At 38.8% G+C, this 20,503-nt stretch overlaps 1 protein-coding gene across 6 annotated transcripts; it reads left to right on the top strand.

The window, feature by feature from the left end:
* The first annotated feature begins 2,743 nt into the window (after positions 1-2,743).
* Positions 2,744-18,917, top strand: LOC143847389 (E3 ubiquitin-protein ligase At3g02290-like). Of its 6 annotated transcripts, none has more exons than XM_077356199.1 (6): positions 2,756-2,899; positions 3,495-4,092; positions 15,012-15,461; positions 17,200-17,638; positions 17,893-18,002; positions 18,552-18,917. In XM_077356199.1, exons 3-6 carry the CDS (start codon positions 15,342-15,344, stop codon positions 18,576-18,578), a joined length of 696 nt encoding a protein of 231 aa, XP_077212314.1. In that variant the 5' UTR covers positions 2,756-2,899; positions 3,495-4,092; positions 15,012-15,341; the 3' UTR covers positions 18,579-18,917. The 6 variants fall into 6 exon arrangements, with proteins under 6 accessions (XP_077212312.1, XP_077212314.1, XP_077212315.1 ...); XM_077356200.1 differs by lacking the exon at positions 3,495-4,092 and adding an exon at positions 14,169-14,218 and having other exon boundaries at positions 2,757-2,899; positions 15,303-15,461; XM_077356198.1 differs by lacking the exon at positions 3,495-4,092 and adding an exon at positions 14,169-14,218 and having other exon boundaries at positions 2,757-2,899.
* The last annotated feature ends 1,586 nt before the right edge of the window (positions 18,918-20,503 follow it).

The raw sequence follows: 20,503 nt of genomic DNA, 5'->3' as shown, positions 1-20,503 counted from the left end.
ATTTTCATTCAACCTCGGTTGGTAGTTTTTCGATTGATCAATTCAGCGGGAATTAGAAATTAATTGATTCGAAGATACCCTACGAAATTTTATTATTTTGAATGCTTTGGGCAGATTTGCAGGTTGACATGAAATTTCTAGAAAATTGAGGTCCTTAAGCATCGCATTGTCATTGGTCTCTGCTGGTACCTATGACCATCTCGCAACACATTAATACTATAAAAATTATTTCCAAATGGAAAAATTGCTAGTGGGGGACACCAAAATACAAGAATTGTGCACGGGGGACATAATTTTGGAAAATTGCTGAAGAGGGTTGATAACCCCCTTTTAGAGAGTTGATAACCCCCATTTCGTCCCTCTCTAGTAATTTTTCAAAAGTATGTCCCCCCGCTCACAATTCTTGTATTTTGGTGTCCCCATTGCCAAATTTTCCTTTCCAAATTACCCTAACTTCTCCGAGTAATCAAAGAACATGAATGCATCTGGAAGTAAGCAAAACTAAGCATAGTGGAAAGAAGTACTCGAGAAATAATGCTTAAACGAAAAGTAAACAGAACAACATGACGAAAAACAAGGATTCCCATTTGATGATCGTGAACCGCGGAATGCCCGACCAATCAATCTAAGGTAGGTTTGATCCAACGGCAGAGGTTTGCCTCTTTTGGGTAGCCAAATGTATTTTTCCAATTATTTGTGGAGTCACTGGGCTGGGTAAAAAGCACCCATTTGCACGGTCAAAGGGAGAAAATAAAGGGAAAATAGTGCAATTAGACTTTTAACGAAGAAATAATCTCTCCGGTCCATCTGGTTGACCCAGATTGGGAAAAACAAAGTAAAAGTGTTACGTGCCTAATCAATATACCAAAAGCTCCAGAGCTGATGCAACGCGTTAGGCTAGGCCTTTTAAACCTGCCCCATACAATGTTGGGTCCTACAAAATCCCATACCTAGGCAAGCCCCACTCTCAGGACCATAACATTTCCACCACACTTCCACATCCACCGCCCTCACTCTGGCTTTTAATCAAGTAATCCTTTCCAGATAGTCCTTTTCATGAGCCACCCCTCCATTACTTGAATACGGGAGGTGATGGCTGCTCTAATACTAAATATTAGGTATCTAACCAATACGCCAAAAGCTTCAGAGCTGATAGAACGCATTAAGCTAGGCCTTTTAAACATGTCTTATACCAAATTGGGTCCTACCTAGTCCTTGTTTGAAATAATAATGATGTGCAAATCTGTAATTTAGGATCCGATAATACCTTGTAAGTAATTAACCTCACAACTTTAAATCAGAAATCAACAGTAGTAGCAAGAATAAACTGTAAACAAAAAGAGAAATTGTTAGACCATTTATCGAGTTGAGGCACGAAGAATATTCGCTGTCTTTAAGGCAAATCTCTCCCCCACTATGATGAATCAACTGTGCAGATGGGCGTATCGGCGTATGCCTCCAGGATACAACAACTTCCGCTCAAGGGGTGTGCACTGACGCAGCCCGGATGCCTAAGAACTCGCTTATATTTGCCAAAAGCCTTGATCATCAAAGTTGAGGAGAAATAGCAGAAAAAGGCTAAGAGAAAACTAGAAAAGAAAGAGAGCATAAGAAGAATCCGTTAACGATCTATTTTTGTTTTATCTAAAACCGATTTTATAGAAAAGTAATCGACACGTTGGAGTGAAATGTCGCACTCTTTTAGTGCGTGAAAGACGTTTCCCAAACGGTCATTAAATCACAATTAAGGAATCTCAAACGGTAAAAAAAAGTTAAAACAAAATAAATAAACTCTTGACCGTTAAAAGAATAAAAAGGGAAAAATAAATAATTGAAAAAGCCCTAGTCCCCACGCGCGGCCGGCCGAGCGCGCATGTGTGGTAACACCAAAAGCCCGCTGGACCCAAGTGGGCGATCCGTGCGCGTAGGATCCCCATGATCTCTTGCTTATTCACAAGGCTAAGAGAGTGAAAGTATATATATGACCACTCTCACACTTCCCATCTAGGACTAAAGTTTTTCATGACTTTAGCCTTTTTGGAGGGAAGCTTAAAAGCATAAAGCAACTCCCAAACGTAGAATTACAAAAAACACCCATTGTAAGTTTGAATTACAAAAAGACTTTTTCACATAAAAGTCAACAATCCTTACTTAGGCAAAGCTCCCACTCGGGATTGTAACAAAAAGGATGTATTTTATTTTTCCTACGATTGATTGGTTGCCCTTTACTACTCACATGACAATCTGCGTTGGTTGTAAAATTTTCAAATCCACCCAAATCAATAGAAAAGGAAAGTGAAGTTCCTTTCCTTTTACTTATCTATTGCCTACATCCATATGCACCAATGTGAAATAAACAGCCAAAATAAAAAATAAAAAAATGTAAAGCCTAATGATTGAATTAATTAATTTCTATTAGCGGACATAACAGAACTTCTTCAGATCAAGGGCCTAAAACCGTCGGATCACATGATTTGATAGAAGGAAATGAAAATAAACGAGATCAACGGACCAGATCACTTGCAAGACTCCTTACAGTGACAGAACCCAACATCTTATGTATTTTTCTTGCCTCAAATTAGTGAAACAAATCCCATTTATAAGATGGCTAAGATCACCCCTCTAAAAGCAACCCCCAATTTTCATTCTGCCCCAATCTGCCAAGTGTTAGATTGTGGCAGACTACCTTCTTTTCTGGTGGTCCCGAGAACTACCAAACAAGGCCCCTTTAAATTATCATTTCACACTCTTAAACAAAAGGCCGACACAGCGACTCCCCACCAAATCCATATACCCTCTTTCTTTGCAGTCCAGAATTTCTCCTTCACCTCTGTACTAATTGCACAAAAACCACACGATCCCGCTCTCATTCAATCCTTCCACGATTTTGCATTTGCAGGTATGCATACTATAAGATCCCCATCCTCTAATCGCTTTCAATTCCTATTTTTTCCGTGTCTTATTTGGCTAATTATAGCATAAAATCCATGCCCTATCTTTATTTTTTTTCTGGTCATCGATCGAGCTTGAACTGAATTCATGTTTCTCTATTGGGTTTTAGTTGTATATGTATAAGTTTTGGAGTTTGGGTTTGAATGTGGGTTGTTCTGAAATGGTTAGTTTATGATGTTTCCGCGTTGTTATTTTGGATAATTACACATAGAATATTATATTTCTTGTTTTGAGACTTTAACTTGCATTTGGGCTAGCTGGTTTTGTAGTTCAAATCTCAATTATTGGATTTATTGCCTCTTTTATAGGGGGTTGAGGATTTTAATGCTGTCTAAGATATTTGAGCTGGTGTTCGTTTTGTTATGAGATTGAAACTGCAGTATGAACATAGGTGTTTTAGTTTAATATCAGATGATGTCGCAGATTGTTGGTTTCTATTGTTTTCATTTAGAATTTTGCTTTGTACCATGTATAAACCATGGATTTTGTGTTTTGGAATCACTGTAGTCAATGCCATTCATCTAGCTCACTCTTCAATCCAGACATGCTAATTGGAGCGTGGGTGGGGACAGTGTGTGATGCTGATGAAGGACATATTGATATTGCACACCACACTCGCCCGACCAGTAATGAATGCGGTAGAACACCGAAAAACAGCTCGTGTCAGAGAAGCCTTGAAGAAATAAACAATCTGCGACATTAATTAAGATATTTTTAGTGGAACCCCGAAGCTCAAAGAAACCTTGAAGAAATCAAGGCTTATCTCTCTACTTTACCTATTTTTTGTATTGCCCGTTTTTTATTCTCTTCGAAGTGGATTGTGATGCTTCGAAGATTGGCATTGGGTAGCTGTTCTTAGTCAAGCTAATAAACCCATGGCATATCTTAGTGAGAAGTTGACAAATTTAAAGCTCTACTGTTCCACCTATGATGCTGAATATTTTGCAATATTGGAGGCATTACTTGGTATAATGGGAGTTTTAACTTTACTTGGACGATGAAATGTTAAAATATCTTAATGCTTAACACTCAAGAAAGCCTGAATTCTCGGCATTCCAAGTGGAATTCTTATCTCCTGGAGTTCACTTTCATCTTGAAGCTGGAAGCCAAAATAAAGTTGCCAATGCATTGAGTAGAAGAGTAAGTTTACTTTCCACTATGTGAATCGAAGTTCTTGGCTTTGAAAATTTTAAAGAGATGCTCGCCAATGATCCTCACGTTGGTTCCATCCTTGAGTGCTATTATGCTAGAGAGTTGATTATATTTTGCATGAGGATTTTGTTTCTAAATTAGTAAACTATGTGTATATGACTGCTCTTTACTCCTGGAATTTTGCATGAGATTCATGATGCGAGGAATTTTGGACGGGATAAAACTATTAATCTTGTTCGAAAAAAGTTCTTTTGGCTTAACATTGACCGAGATGTTTAGAAGTTTGTCTAAAGGTGCTATACTTTTCAGACTGCAAAGGGAAGGACATTTAATGTCATTTTACACATGCCCTTGCCCGTATCTGAGTATCCATGAGAATAGATTTTCATAGACTTTATTTTGGGATTGTTGTGAGCTTTTTGAGGCGTGGATGGTATTTTTTGAATTGTCGATAGATTTTCTAAAATGACTCATTTGGTTGCTTGTAAGTCTACTATGGGTGCTAGTCGTATTGCCGACTTGTTTTACCCCGATAGATTTTCTAAAATGACTAATTTGGTTGCTTGTAAGTCTACTATGGGTGCTAGTCGTATTGCCGACTTTTTTTTCAAAGAGATTACTCACTATCATGACTACCCTCTATCATGTGTTGCCAAAAAGTATCACATTTGACGGAGATATAAAATTCATGAGCCACTTTTGGAGGCGTATTTGGAAAAGGCTGGGAAACATATTAAATTTTAGTACTCCTTATCATCCACAAAGTGATGGCCAAACTGAGGTTGCCAATAGAACTTTGGGAAACATGCTGCAGTCTCATGTCAAAGTTTCAGGAAATTGGGATCTCTATCTATCAGTCATTGAATTCGAGTTCATCAAAATGCATAATTGGACCACCAGGTTTTCTCCTTTTCAAGTCGTTGTTCTACTCTCTCTAAATATGTTTTCTATTTCAAATCCAAATACAGTTAGGCATTGGACCAAATATGTTGACAAACTTCAAAACATTTCTGAGCAGGCCCAAAAGAAAATTGAAACTATGAATACAAAGTATAAAACTCTAGTTGATGTTCATCTTAGGCCTCATAATTTTGATGTTGTAGATTGTGTGTGGGTTTTTTTTTGTGGCAAAAGACACATTGCCAAGTGGTACTAGCAGCAAAATCCGGCCTAAGAAGATTGGTCCATGCAAAATGCCTGAGAAAAACCAATAATAATGCATAACAGGTTAAGCTTTCTCAGCATCTCAAGATATCAAATGATTTCAATGTGCAACACCTTTCACCGTGTTATGGAGTTCATGATGATGGCACTTCTGAGAACTTGAGGGTGAGTCTTTACAACCTGCCGATACTGACGGAGGACATATTGATATCACACACTTGGCGGAACAATTCACAAAAGTGGTATAAAATCCAAAAAAGGCACTTGTACTTCCAAATCATGATTCCAAGATGCCTAGCCATTGCCTAGATTAGAAAGACGTCTATTTAAAAAGATATTGATTAGAAAGAAGTCTAATGGTCTATTGATTTATTGTTTTATATTGCTTTTATTAGATAGTTGAAATGGCTACTTGTTGAAAGTTTTGCAGAGGAGGATATCTTGCTTCTTTTACCTTTTTAATATAAAAGGGCATGTGAAGGAAGTGGAGATGACTTTTGTCTCGTTCAACTTGAAATATAGCTTCACGCAGAGAGCTTGGTGCTTCCTTTGCTTTGTGCCCTAGAGTTTGTTAACTCTAGGAGACCACCTGGGAGTCTGGGACTAAGGGTGATAAGTGCCTTAGAAGGATAACAAGCCACATTCGTCTTAGTTAAGGGAAGGTGACTGCAGACGGGGGTTTATCGCTCCCTAAACCATATTGAACATCCTTCTTTTATAAATCAATATTTATAAAGTTATACATTACACACAAATGATATGCTAAAAGTTTATACATGAATTGCTTAAGATACAATAGAATTATGACTTATAGTTGGGGCTCTAATAATTAATATTGTTGGTTGCTGCATATTGTATAAGGTATTAGAGAGTATTAATTACCAGATAGGTGTTGTCCAACCCTCCTCCCACCCCTAGCTGTTTGGGTGACACTTCATTCGTCCAACTCTTTGTCCTTGTCTTGCACACGTTTCTGGTGCACCATGTTTTTTACCTATCTGTCCGGCAAGGGAAAAACCCGACCACTTCCTACTGCCGCTGTCAAGTGGGAATTTGGTGCCGTTGCCTTGCCTTGCCTTGCCTCTATGTCATTGGTGCCACTGCTACTGCTATGCCAAATTCCATGGTTGCTACCTGCGACCGCCACAATGAATTCCACTAAAGGGATTGAAGAACATTTCCTATGTACATACAAACAATATGTATTTATGTACATTATGTACTTGAACTACATTATTGTTCATCTGTTTGCACTTTGAACAACTTTTTGCAAGAAACTATCTCTTAATTATTAGAGCCCCAATTGTCTATATGTACTAGACTATTAAATATTTAAATGTACTCTCTACGCAAATAAACGCTTCCTCTATTTGAAATAGTTTTACACACACACACACACACACACACATAAGGTACTCGGGGACCTATTGGTGATAAAATTGCCATGCTGGCATTCTTTAATTAAGTAAAGACCTTCTCTTTAACTATAGTTAAATAAGAATCCCTTGATATTCGGTTTCCCAATTTAATGGAATACCGTTGGCGTGGGAAACTGCACTTTTTTTGTTGTAATGCATCTCGTGGCTCTTTCCTTAATTTACCAAAAACACCATTATAAACTGCCGTCAATATTACGCCCATCAGCATCTCTCAATTTACCAAAAACACCCTCATAAACTGAATTTGTTACAGTCAATCCAGACCGTTGTTTCTTTGATTTCTCACCGCCCATTTAGCAACCAGACCGATGTCTCTTTCCAGATCTCCCTCCAACGAAAACAAGAAAAAAAAATGGTTTCTCTCACTCTCCGTTCTTCTCAGCCCCTCTCACATTGTTAGAGTTGCTTAACGAGTCCATCATCAACAACCTAAGAGAAGCTTTCTTTGATACCCCCCTCCTCTCTCTCTCTAATCTCTGCTCTTTTGTGTGTGTAGGGCACAAACAGAGCCCCCATTTTACTTCTCAATCAGTAAAGTAACTCTCTCTCTCTCTCTCTCTCTTCTAATATCTTTGTGTATGGTCACATGATGCAGAAAGAGAACGTGCTCGACCCTCCTAAGTTTCCACACTATGAACCCAAAGACTTCTTGGCTTGCTGGAATGGAAGTCATACCTGAAATTGATAAATCCACCCCATTTTACTTCCCAATTAGTAAAAGTAACTCTCTCTCTCTCTCTCTCTCTCTCTCTCTCTCTCTCTCTCTCTCTCTCCTCGTCCTCACGTGCAACACACTGTAATTTTTGTTTATTTAACCTGTTAAAACTTAGCCTCGCTCCTACACAGTACGAGTCCTAAAAGGACTGTGTTTTTTGTTTGTGGATTTTTTCTTCATGTCTGTTCGGTTTGAAAATTTTCTCCTCAGATTTCCACCCCCTTTGGGTCTTCAAAGTGAGAAAACAGTGTTAAGCCAGAGAGAGAGAGAGAGAGAGAGAGATCATCTTCGTCGATTCTCTATTTTCAGTTTTGGTTTTTGGTATCATAAATTGTTTTAGACGAAAAAAGTTCAGTTACCCACATTAAACGTAACTCATTAAAGTGGGAAACCGGATATTTAGGGATTCTTATTTAACTGTAGTTAAAGAGAAGGTCTTTACTTAATTAAAGAATGCCAGCATGGCTATTTTATCACCAATAGGTGCCCGAGTACCTTCAAGTGGCTCTCGAACCGCGTGATGCTAGCATTCCTCTCTCTCTCTCTCTCTCTCTATATATATATATATATATATATATATATATATAGAGAGAGAGAGAGAGAGAGAGAGAGAGAGAGAGAGAGAGGAGATGGTTTGTGTGCAGCTGCACAGATAAGCTATTTGTGCATGGTTGCACAAACCATGGGGGGGCCACATTTTTTTGGGGGATCCAAAGCATTCATTTGGAAGGCCCTTCCATGGATAGGGTTTGTACCAAAAATCAGCCCTCTAGGATCATCCTAACCCTGCCATTTGTGGAGGGAAAAAATGGGCAGAAACAGTGTTTGTCCATTTTCCCCTCCAACTTTGATTGGTTAAGATGATCCTATAGGGTTGATTTTTGATACACACCCTATCCATGGAAGGGCCTTCCAAATGAATGCTTTGGATCCCCCTTAAAATGTGGCCCCCACTATGGTTTGTGCAGCTATGCACATATAGCTTATCTGTGCAACTGCACACAAACCATTTCCTTATATATATATATATATATATATATATATATATATATATATATATTGAATTTTGGTACTTACTCTATCCATGGAAGGGCCTTCCAAATGAATGCTTTGGATCCCCCTTAAAATGTGGCCCCCACTATGGTTTCTGCAGCCATGAACATATAGCTTATCTGTGCAACTGCACACAAACCATTTCCTTATATATATATACTAGTAAAAAACCCCGTGCGATGCACGGGCCGACAAAGAACTGTACGGACCACATCACGAGTTGATCCAAACTGTCCATGTGATGGAACACAACATAAATAGGTTGTGCCCCAAAAATCATTTCCATAGGCTGATCCTAGCCCTCCAATCTAGAGGTTTCCATAATATGTTGTTCCTCTTAAATCGGATGGTTAAGATCACCCTATAGATTTTTTATTAAAAAAGCATAAAGGAAGGGGGTAGGATTGAAATTATTTGGCTTTAATGGGTGCCTTTCTTAAAAAGCATAAAGGAGGGGGTAGGATTGAAAATATGTGTGTTGAATGGGTGCCTTTGTTAAAAAAAAAGTCAAAAAGAGTGATGTGTAATTCTACAAAAAATTCTCTTATTTTCTCTTCTACTATATATATATATATATATATATATATATATATATGGGGGCGAGGTTTCTGAGGTATTGCGCAGCCTGAGCAGCCCTCTATAAATACACCATCTACATGTTGTTTGACTAATCCTACGCAATCATTCTATAGCACCTCACATAGATAGGGTGTTCCTAAGAATCCATCTCCATACCATAATCCTAACCATTCTATCTATAGGTGCCTAATTTCTAACCATCCATTTCAAAACCTCCACAAATCATAACCACAACCACAACCCATAACTCTAACCCTAACCCTAACCATAATCCTACCTATAACCTACAAAATGAATGGGTTGGATGAGTCAACCAACTATGGGAGATGGTGTATTTAGAGGGCTGCGCAGGCTGCGCGATCGTCAGAAGCCTTTTCCCTTATATATATATATGTATATATATATGTTTGTATGTATGTATATGGGGAATGATTTTTCAGCCCGTTTTGTTTGTGTTTTCCTGAAAAGTCAAACAGAAATGAATGGAAATGCAGTTATTTTTAGGAAAATACAAGCAAAAGGGGGTGGACAATCATTTCCTTATATTTAAAAGGGGTGGAAATATTATTTCTGCAATGGGATTGATATCCTCATTCCCTGTTTTCAATAATGACACTCTTTCCTTATGTCTTTTCCAATGAGTTATTAAGGGCTGTTATAATTCCGACCAAGCTATCATCATCCAATCTGTAAGTGTAAAGTGTTAAATAAAATAAGAAGTGCCATTATAAAAGAGAGAGTATGACATTAATATTGGAGCAACCATCTTGATGTAGGACCGTGAAGGGAAATTTGATGAAAGGAGAGAGAAATAGACGAAAGATGATAGAATTAGAAGAATAGGGGAAGAAGAGACGAATTTAGGGAGAAGTAGAAGAAGAAGAGCAGAATAGACGAATTTAGAGAGAGAAGAGAAGAAATCAGAAGAGGGAAGAAGAAAATCAGAATTAGAAGGAGAAGAATCTTTATTCAATATCAATCCAAGTTACAAAATAAATTGTAAAGAGGCCTATATATCGGCAAATAAACAACCTAAAAGATAGAAACCTACTGAAATAAGAATTCCTAAAAATAACATGGCAAATAAAATCCTAGAAACTAATAACATGGAAATAAAAATACTAGAAACTAAATAATGCGGAAATAAATCATAATATCTGCATCATTCTCCCCCGGTTGAAAAAGAACTCGCCCTCGAGTTCTAGTCCACCTGGGTCAAAGATGTAAACAATCCGCTGAAGTAATAGAACATGTAATCCGATGGAAGCAATCATCATGTCTAACGCTCGAGACAATCGAGAGAAGCATCTGCAAGGTCGGCGGAAGAAGAGGAAAGAAAGGGCCCATGTAGACTAATGCGAACAGAATCTGCGCTGGAGAAGTAAACTAGCTGGGAAGATCGCAGCGTACTCCTCCTGGATCGGTGGGATCGGCAGTACCAATCCATAACTAGCCTCAACAAGGTCATCATCTACGGGTATCACATCGGGCGCAATGGAATCAACAACAAAATCATTTGCTAGAATCGTATCCGATATAGTGATATCAGACGGGCAATCTTCCTGATCAATCTGCATAACAAGTACCTCTGTGTCAGCACAAATCTCGACAATCTGCTCAACTGGCTCAAAGATAGTGCAATCTTCCGTAATATATTCTCGATCATCTGTCCCAAGTAGTGACTCGTCAAGCAAGGTACTCGCCTCTGACTCATGGTGGTGCTCGGTCGACTTTGTCAATGGATCAACCTCATCCGGCTCTGCCAAAATATCTGTCTCGACTGTAGAAGTGGCAAAATCTCTCTCAAGATGCTCGGCAATCGGTGCGGCAGAAATCTCAGAAGCATCATGTCCAACGATGTCGATATCAGCAATCAACTGAGTCCCTAACTCTGGATCGTCCATCTCAGAGCCTAAAATTGAATCTGATGGAATCAAAGGCTCAACGTCGATGATCTCATCAATATTAGCATCATGCTCCGTAAGAATAGCAGCAACATTAGGTGGGATGGATGAAGTAGTGAAGCGGCTCTGCAAATATGACTCGCGCATGCGACGCTCGAAATATCGGTTTTCAGCTGCAATTTCAACGTCTCGTGCACGACATGCTGCGGCTTGTCGTTCACAACGAGCTGCTTCTTCTCGTCGAGCGGCTTTTTCACGCATCATTCTTTGGTCATACGCTGCTCGCTCATGTTTCAATCTCTGTTGATTTTGATAGTGGTATATAAACTCATAACGAACATCCTCCCATCGATGAAATGGAGGCTTACAAAACTCACGACGTTCGTTAACGAAGAAATTCCATCTCGACTTGGCTTCGCGGCAAACTGTATCCGTAACTTTGCGAATTGTGATTTGATGATCATAACCACAGTACCTATGGTATGCATTAAGTGTCTGGATCCAATCTAGACACGCATTCTCAACATCTCCATAGGGATAGGTGCAGTCATCATAACCATAGAAATATGGAACCTGTGGTGCAGAAGAATATCGAGGATCATATCTATCAAAATATGGAGCAGCTAGAGGAGCCATAGGGATCAGCGTCAAAAACTGAAATCAACCGTTTGATTTGTGTGTCATGTCGAAAGGAACACAACGTCTATCGCGGATCTGAAATCGGATGAGTGAAAGCTGATGATCGGAAGAAGAGGTGTGATCAACGGCTGAGATGGCTCCTGAAACTATGCTGAAGACTACTGTCCGCTGCTGAAAATAGGCGAGATACGCTGTAAAAGTTGTCGCGAACAACTTTTGTGTTGAAGTCAAGGGCCAATTTCGAGCGGAAATGGCTCGAATGAAGAGAGAGAAAAGTAGAAAGAGAAAGTATGGAAGAGGGGAGAGAAAAAGAGTTTTTTTCTTATTATTATTTTTTTGGTGGGTGCCGAAAGGTAAAAAGAGTGGGGATAAATTAAACCTAAATAATGTAAAAAAAGGGGCGCCTAAGGGGTAAAGATTAGGGTTAATTAGTCTTTCCTAATGGCAGGAGGGTGTCCAAGGGAATAAAGGGGTGGATATAAAGTAAGTGAACTTGTGGTATTTTTTTTTTTTCCACTCAATGACACGAACAACACTTTGGTGGCATGAAAATAGGCAACATGCACTTAGCTTCCACAGGAAGGAATTGACTTCCTCTCTTTGATATGACACCGTACTATGCAAGTTACCTACTTTGATATGACAAGTTATTGTGGGCTACAGATAAGGCAAGTCATTGTGGGCAACAAGGTGTCAAACAAAAGTAAGTGTGAGTGCCACCTGTCACTTGCGTCGTTTTTTTTTTTGTCTCTTTTTTTTTTGTTAACAACTTTATAGAAAGAAAGAGGGTCACATGACTTACTTGACATAACTCAGCCGTACTACTCAGTTGCCTTTTTTTGTATTTTTTTTCTTGTTACCTACAACTGTAGGTTTACCATACAGCTTAGCAGGTAACTTTCCTAGTTACCAAATCACTAGTAACTATGGTAAACGTGAAGTGCAAGTAACCCAACTTGCCTCTCTCAGTTGCCTAACCGCATAAAACTCCAGGAAGGTTGAAGGTTGCCTTCTTCCTCACGAACACTGGCCGGAATAAAAGAATATGTGGCCGGTTACTTCAGGACGCTCGGCACTTCTAGCGGCTGCAACTCCCGTGTGAAGATAATGCATGCATTGAATTGGTTTGAGGTTGAAGATGGAGTCAACCGGGTTTCTAACAACCGAGTTAACACGGGAATAATGGAAAAATCTGATTTGAGAGGACGGATTTCGGCTGAATTTTCTTGGGGTTTAGAGGATGAAACTAGGTGAAATAAAGGGCCAAGGGACTCTTTGCTGTTGGAATATAAAAGCGGGTTAGTGGACTAAGCAAGGTGGCTGGTTTTGGATGAAAGATGGATGCAAGTTACTGATTTTAGGGCAGAGGACAGAAGCTTGTATGTGAGAAAGATGGCTGTTAATCGTTGGTAAGGGAACTGTTTTGGGTGCAGGGAGATATGGGAATAGAGGCTGTTTTGGGTGTTGTTGCTTACAAGGGGTTTTGATGATATATTAGGATCGGTTGATGGGGTAAAATCAAAGGGAAGTTGGAAATTGGATTTGGGTTTTGGGGTGTTGATGGGTTGTGAATGGTGGGTTTGGGCTTAAAACAGGGACTGGTTTTGGGTTGATAATCAGTTGATTAAAAGGGCAGCAAGATGGGTACTTGGGTGGCTGAAAATTTCAAAGTTTCTGGCCAGATCTGTAACGTATAGGATCGGTTACAAGAGAAGGGTCACGGAATTTAATTTTTTTATTTTTTATTTTCAGGTTTGGTTCACTGATTTCTAGCGCGAAATTTCCAACGATTAGCGGCTTGATCTTTCGGAGTTGAAAACCAGAGATTGTTGAAATCGTCTTCAACCGCGAAGAACGCTTGGATATTTAGCTCTGATTTCGCTGAAATTCTTGGATCTTTCGCTTTGATACCAAATTGATGTTGGACCGTGAAGGGAAATTTGATGAAAGTGGAGAGAAATAGACGAAAGGGGATAGAATTAGAAGAATAGGGGAAGAAGAGACGAAAATAACCTGAAGAAGAGATGAATTTAGGGAGAAGTAGAAGAAGAAGAGCAGAATAGACGAATTTAGAGAGAGAAGAGAAGAAATCAGAAGAGAGAAGAGAAGAAATCAGAAGAGAGAAGAAGAAAACTAGAATTAGAGGGAGAAGAATCTTTATTCAATATCAATCGAAGTTACAAAATAAATTGTAAAGAGGCCTATATATAGGCAAATAAACAACCTAAAAGATAGAAACCTACTAAAATAAGAATTCCTAAAAATAACATGGAAAATAAAATCCTAGAAACTAATAACATGGAAATAAAATACTAGAAACTAAATAATGCGGAAATAAATCATAATATCTGCATCACACCTAGGTGCCCAAGTTATCACATTGGGTCCCATCCCCAGGGAGGTTGATCACATATGCTACTCTAGGAATTTTGTCTGCCCTAATTGATGCTCAAGCATCCATGCCTGCTTTGTTGTTTAAATCTAACCAGTTTTCTCCTATGGTTTTGGTGGTAGTATTTCACATTTTTAATGATGTCAGTCGAACCTGAAATGGTTGACCTGCTATTTCAGGTTTCAAGCTCAAAAGATCCTTACTATCACATGTTCAAGACTTCTCTCATGTAAGATGTGTGCTTGTGTACTAGTGAGTTGTAACAAATATCCACTCTCTTTCTCTCTGTGTGCGCGCGCACACGCGCTAGGGACCATCGCTGAAGGCATTTCGTGGAATGGATATTGCATGAGAGAGCAGCCACCTCTGATGAATTAAAGGAATAGTCAAAATCTGTTGAAAAGTGAGCCTATGTGGCTGCTCTCTCATGCAACAGCCGTTACGCGAACTGCCTTCTGCGTTGGTCCCTACCAAATCCAAACCCCCTCCCCCAACACACACACAAACACACACACACACACACACACACACACACACACACACATCTCTAGTCGATGTAGAAACTGGAAAGAGATCCAAGTTTGCTTATGTTATTTGACTCTATGCTAGAAGGGAAAAACCATTATTTATAATAATGTAAATTATAGCCTCATTTTCCTTAAATTCATTGTGTTTTTAAATAAACCACTTGTTTTTTTCTTTTAAATAAAGCACAGGTACATTTAATGCTGGGTTACTTACGGCAAGAATCGTAGTTATATGGCTGTTTTTGCTTATAGAAGTGTATTCATCTGAGTCCAAGCTGATCTAGAAAACATAACATATTTATGCTTTGGCTATTTCTAAAAGCAAATGATATTTCGCAAAGGGGATGAAATATCATTTCCCATTTTTAAAAGTCAAGGATATTTTTTTGCCATGTCTCTTATGGTTATTTTCTTGTACACCGGTTCTTCTGTTATTTCAATTACCTGAGTACATCCCCCCTCCTTTTTATCTGCTGTTATTTGTTTTGTTGGCAGTGAAAATGTCAGATTCTCGGGGTTCTTTGGAAATTTGACTGCAATTTGCTGTCTGTATGATGGTGGGAACGATAGGATCTGTCCATCCATCATTTAGTTGGGCGGTATTCAGAGGGTCTTCCTGTTTATGAATGTGGCATAATGCATTGAGTTGTTTACCCTAATTTTCAGCCTTCAGTGGGAAGAGACCTAATTTCACCCTAATTGCACTGTCACGTTGAGGCTCTATCAGCATTCCGGATTTCTGCAGTACTGAAATTAAAATTTGTTTGATCTGTTGGATTTCTTCAGACATTTCTCCATCCTCCTTTGTTTTGGTGAAGCACAAGCATGGGTGCTTTTTGTTGCTGCCCATGCAGTGAAGAGTTTGAAGAATACGCCCATCCAAGTACTTCCGTATGTCGAAACTGCGCATGCGTAAGACACTTCGTCCAGCAGCTATTCAGTGGGGTATGGCCTATCATGCTTAAATTAAATTTACAATTCCATGTAGAATCCTCAAGAAAACACATGCTTATGTTTTTATCAAATCATATTCAATTAGGGCCCGTTTGGATGCCGAGAAGATTTGATTTGGATTTCTCACATTTGCAACCCCTTTTGTGTTGTGATTTGGATCTGGATCAAATATTCAAATCCTTGGATTTCCAAATCAGCGACTGACAATGAAAAAAATCAGATTTCCAAATATGCTGTGTAAATAAGTAATTGGAAATCCACAGGTCTGGCAGTTCCTTACCCTCTTTGCTCCTCAACCTCTCCCCTACTGTAGGAAGTATCCCACTCTCTCTCTCTCTCTCTCTCTCTCTCTCTCAACATGAGCTGGCAGATCTATTTATTTTGTATTCAATCCAAATACAAAATATGAGGTATCCAAACGAATCCTTAGGGGCCGTTTGGATACGCGTATTTTAGAATCCTGGATTTCCTCAAAATTGTGGTTGGGAGACAAGAGAAGAAAGATAACAGCCATTGTTTTCTGATTTCTAGCCCTTCTTTCTGACAGCAAGAGAGCTGGTGATCGTCCCATGTTTCCAGGTTTTAGAAATCGCAGGATGCGGGAGAGATTTCTAAAACCTGGTTTTCTTACTTAAAATCCAAGAAACACTGCCAGGACAGCATACCTGCAGCTTGAGCATGACCCTCTTTTACACTGTTTTCAAACTAAAACCTGGATTCTAAAATCCGCGTATCCAAACGGCCCCTTAATGTTTATGGTATATTACACAATTCCAAACCATTGCATTGATTCCATCTGTTTTGTATTTCCTTGTTTTCTCAATTGTAATTTTTAGGAGGCTACACTTGGAAGTGCAGGCGAAATCTATGGCATCTGTATTATCTCACTGTCAAAACCCAATGTTCAGCCTTGTAGGAAAGCTAACGCTATTGATTTGTTGGCTAATTAAAAGCCCCCCCCCCCCCTCCACACACACACACGGCACCACAGTTCGACGTCTATTTTTTTGCCGATTACAAATGCACCCCTTGTTTTAACCATGGCTACCTCCATCAATGTTTTTATGACTATTTTCCTTAGAAAACCACTACAAGAGGGTGGGTCTGGTGAATAAAGACTCAGATTTATCATTTCCCTATTTTCCCTGAATGAACTCATGTCTGTATCACCTGAAAAAGTTCAGAGCATGTTACAGCTGTACATATCAAAGCCTACAGGAAGGACAGAGGTTAATGGTGGTAGCAAAAGAAATTCTTTTTAAATGATTGGCAAAGACTCGATGCTTTTTTAGCATATGGGTTGTGTGTTATCTTAATATGATTATTCCAATCCCTCTCCAACTTCCACAGGAACTGCTTAGCTCAACAAGCCACCATGTTGAATACATATTTAAATTCAAGCCTTTTTTATGAGTTCTTTTGACTAAGGTAACATAAACTTATATAGCTGGTCAGGAGTGCAAATGAAATTTCTCCCAACCAAATTTATGTCATGCACTTCGCTATAACTATTCATTATTCATTTATCCAGATTAACGGTCACTATTTTATGACAATAAATAAACTTAATCCATCAACATGCATAATATGAAATTTAAGTTATAAATTTACTAACATTTATATGTGAAATGGATTGTTTGGTCTCTATGGATGTAAACCAAATGTTAAGTTGAATGACTGCCAGCCACTTTTTCTTTCAACGTTCTCTTATGTCGTATTTTCTATGTAGTACACTACAATGTTTCAAAGACTTGAAGGGCTGGCAGTTGCATCACCCATTCAAGGGGATACTCCTTTGGCGTCAACTGGGCTGGGAACAACTGCACCTGACAGTTCCTTATCTGATACCTACCACCCTGTTCCCAGACCTGTGCCTTATGATGCTGATCCTCGGTATTCTCGCTTACAGCGTGATGGATTGGTGTCAAGGCGTGAGAAATCTCTGACCCATTTCCAAGAAGAGTCACAGCCTCTTAGAAGGAGCAGTAGTAGCTCTGGTGGAGAGCATTTGGGTGCAGGTAAGAAACGGATTGGTTTAGATTCTGAAGAGGGATGTAAATCTGGCCGGCCAGATTCTTCAGATAAGGCTCTATATGCAAAATTATCCCAAGGAATGACTTATATGCCCTCATCTGAAGATGAAGATGTCTGCCCTACATGTCTTGATGGTAATTTCATTTGTCTTCCTGCGTATTATAAATATTTATGGTGCTGTGATCATTTGCCCTTCTATCTTGCTGCTAGATGCTCAATAACAATTTTTTTTGGTTTCGATGTATGTTTGTTATTGCTGAAATAGAGAAGCACGTCATTGCTATCATGTGTTGTATCTGTCATTTCATTTTATAATCTGGAGGTAATCCTTGTATTATGATTTTTTTGTTATTTTCAATAATCCTTCGTCATTCTTTTTTCTTCACAGAATATACTCCTGAGAACCCAAAAATTATAGCACGATGCTCTCATCATTTTCACCTCAGCTGTATATATGAATGGATGGAAAGAAGTGAAAATTGTCCACTTTGTGGCAAGGTACCTACCATATTCTTGGTATTATCCATGGGAATTTATTTTTTATTTTATTTTCATTTGAGACTTTTAAGTTCAAACCTTCGATTGCCCTCAAAGGAAATGGGCATACCTACCGCGTACATTGTATTATTCATAGCAATTTATGTGATGATATTAGTATATTATATATATTAAATGTAGGCTACTGATATTTGCACTATAATGTTTTGATAATTGCACAAACTCACAGTCTTTTCTTATTTAATTGCCTTCTGAGAGCTTTTTAGGAACTGTAATAACTTTTGACAGCTGGTTAAATAATAGAGAAAAATTATATCTAGATAAATAGCAATGTTAAAACTATCACAGTGATATATAAAGGAGGCTTTCTTTTGGACATTGTGGCTACTTGCTGCAGCACCACCTCCTTTGTAAACCTGCATCTCTGTGATTGTCACTGAATGACTAGTATTTGTAAAGATAAATGAAGTTGCCTTCTCTAACTCATTGAGATTCCCCTAGGTTCTTCTACTTATTTCACTCTAATCTCTTGTCGTTGCTGAGTATCAGGAGATGGAATTCTGTGAAAGCCCGTAATAGAGGCCGTCTCACTGCTTGACATTAAAGTGTTAATGCAAAAATATACAAGCATGGGAGCGCAACCCTGTAATTAAGAGTCAACAAGCCTCTGGGTGAAATAAGCTTGTAGCCGGAGGAAGTGGCCATTCGTCCGGTATTGCTAAACTTCTCCATAAATAACTTTTAAGTGAATGAATACAATCAGTGATTTGTTTGAACTTTGTGTGTTTCAAATCTTTACTTACTCTGTATAGAAAAGACTGATAGAATGTCTGCCGGTCATCTTATTCGAACCCAGTTGGCTTGAGTTCTTTTGAAGTTCATGATCTTTAATCCACTCGATTTTACTGTTTAAAATATCAGGCATACTTATCAGCTGATTTATTTTGCAATTTTAAAAAAATTATAATGCAAATTTTAAAAGTTCAGACCAATTAAGAACTTGAGATGACAGGTTTTGAAGGGAAAAAGAGGCCATACAAGTTTATTTGTTGAATGACAAAAGAAGAAAAAGAGACTCCATGGATGGTCTTAATGAGACTGCTCAGTATTTTTATGAGCGAATTATAGCATGAGAGGGCGACCCGATCCAAACTGTTCATTTGTTGGGCCACAACATAAATGGGGTATGTACCCGGTGAATCATCGAAACCTCTATAGATTGGAGGGTTAGGATCATCCTATAGAGATGATCAACGGGTACAACCTATTCACATTATTGCCCAACAAATGAAGGGTTTGGATCATCCTATGAATTGGGCTCACATGACTTTTTGAAAAATACTGAACTTTACATGCACACAACTTTAAAAAAAATAAAAATCTGGGGTTGGGCCTGTAGCTCAATGGCTGATGCTTTGTTTCTCCACCTTGAGGTCACAGGTTCGATCCCAACTAACCAACCAAAAAAACAGCATAAAAAATCTCCTGCTTTTGGGACCTTAGAGGCACCATATAATTTCTCCTGTTAAAATCCAAAATTAGAGCAACACTAAAGCCCAACGGCAGTTGTATTACATTTACCTCCAATTAAATAGGCCATGGAATTAGAGGAATGCTAAACTTAAGGGCGCCATTGATTAAACAGACACAAGGACACCCCCACCCATGTTGGATCCATGTCACCAAAGTGCATTGATAATACCACTGAAAAATGTAAAAAGAACTGGTTTGGCTGCCATGAAAAAAAAGAAAGAAGGTTTTATGGAATATTTGTTTAGCTAGTGTGAGTGAGGGCATAGGCTGAAGAGAGATTTGAGGGGATGGTGAGTTAGGAGATGATAAAATCGTAGGAAAATATGGAAATAAAAAATCGTATTTTAACTAGAGAAATATTTTTTCTTTGTTTACCAACCACATTACATCACATGCTCTCTTCACCCGTACTCTCAACCCTTCTCTCGCATATCCATTATCTTTTGGGAAATGATATCACCACTACCCTATTTTGATTACCGCACTCCTCACTCTATTAAAAAGTACGGTATGGCCCACACCTTAGGATGATCCAAACCGTCCATTAGATAGGCATGTGCCCCAAAAATCTTTTCCATCGGTTGATCCTAACCCTCCGATCTATAGAGGGACTGAATATTAGAGGGTTGATTGTAAATAGAGATAGCTCGGAGGGTTAGGATCAATCTATAGAGGGAAATAATGCAGAGGTTTGAGGGGAGTTTTGAGCGGTTAGGAGATTCTAGAGTTTTTATTCCAAAAGAAGAAGAGATTATTAATAAGGGAGAATTTATATGATGGGTGGCCGTGAAAACACGTGAAGTCTAAAAAAGTAGGTACGACCCACTTTTTTTGATGATCCAAACCGTTCATCTGTTTGGGCACAACTTAAATAGGTTGTGCCCAAAAAAACATTTGCATAGGATGATCCTAGCCCTCCCATCTGTAGAAGATTCCACAAATGATTTTTGGAAATCTTCATTTCAGAT

This window comes from Tasmannia lanceolata, unplaced genomic scaffold (assembly GCF_043159265.1).
Source record: "Tasmannia lanceolata isolate RefF3 unplaced genomic scaffold, GAP_Taslan_0.1 ptg000015l, whole genome shotgun sequence".
Lineage (NCBI taxonomy): Eukaryota > Viridiplantae > Streptophyta > Magnoliopsida > Canellales > Winteraceae > Tasmannia > Tasmannia lanceolata.
The sequence above is the reverse complement of the archived record's forward strand: the minus strand, read 5'-3'. Positions and strand labels throughout refer to the sequence as shown.

What these genes read in the sequence shown, in the direction of transcription:
- LOC143847389 (XM_077356197.1), top strand. Translation starts at nt 15,342, where the DNA reads ATGGGTGCTTTTTGTTGCTGCCCATGCAGTGAAGAGTTTGAAGAATAC. An exon ending in CTGCCCTACATGTCTTGATG is followed by an intron (nt 17,639 to 17,892) that starts GTAATTTCATTT and finishes TTTTCTTCACAG; the next exon opens with AATATACTCCTGAGAACCCA. An exon ending in ATTGTCCACTTTGTGGCAAG is followed by an intron (nt 18,003 to 18,551) that starts GTACCTACCATA and finishes GCTGAGTATCAG; the next exon opens with GAGATGGAATTCTGTGAAAG.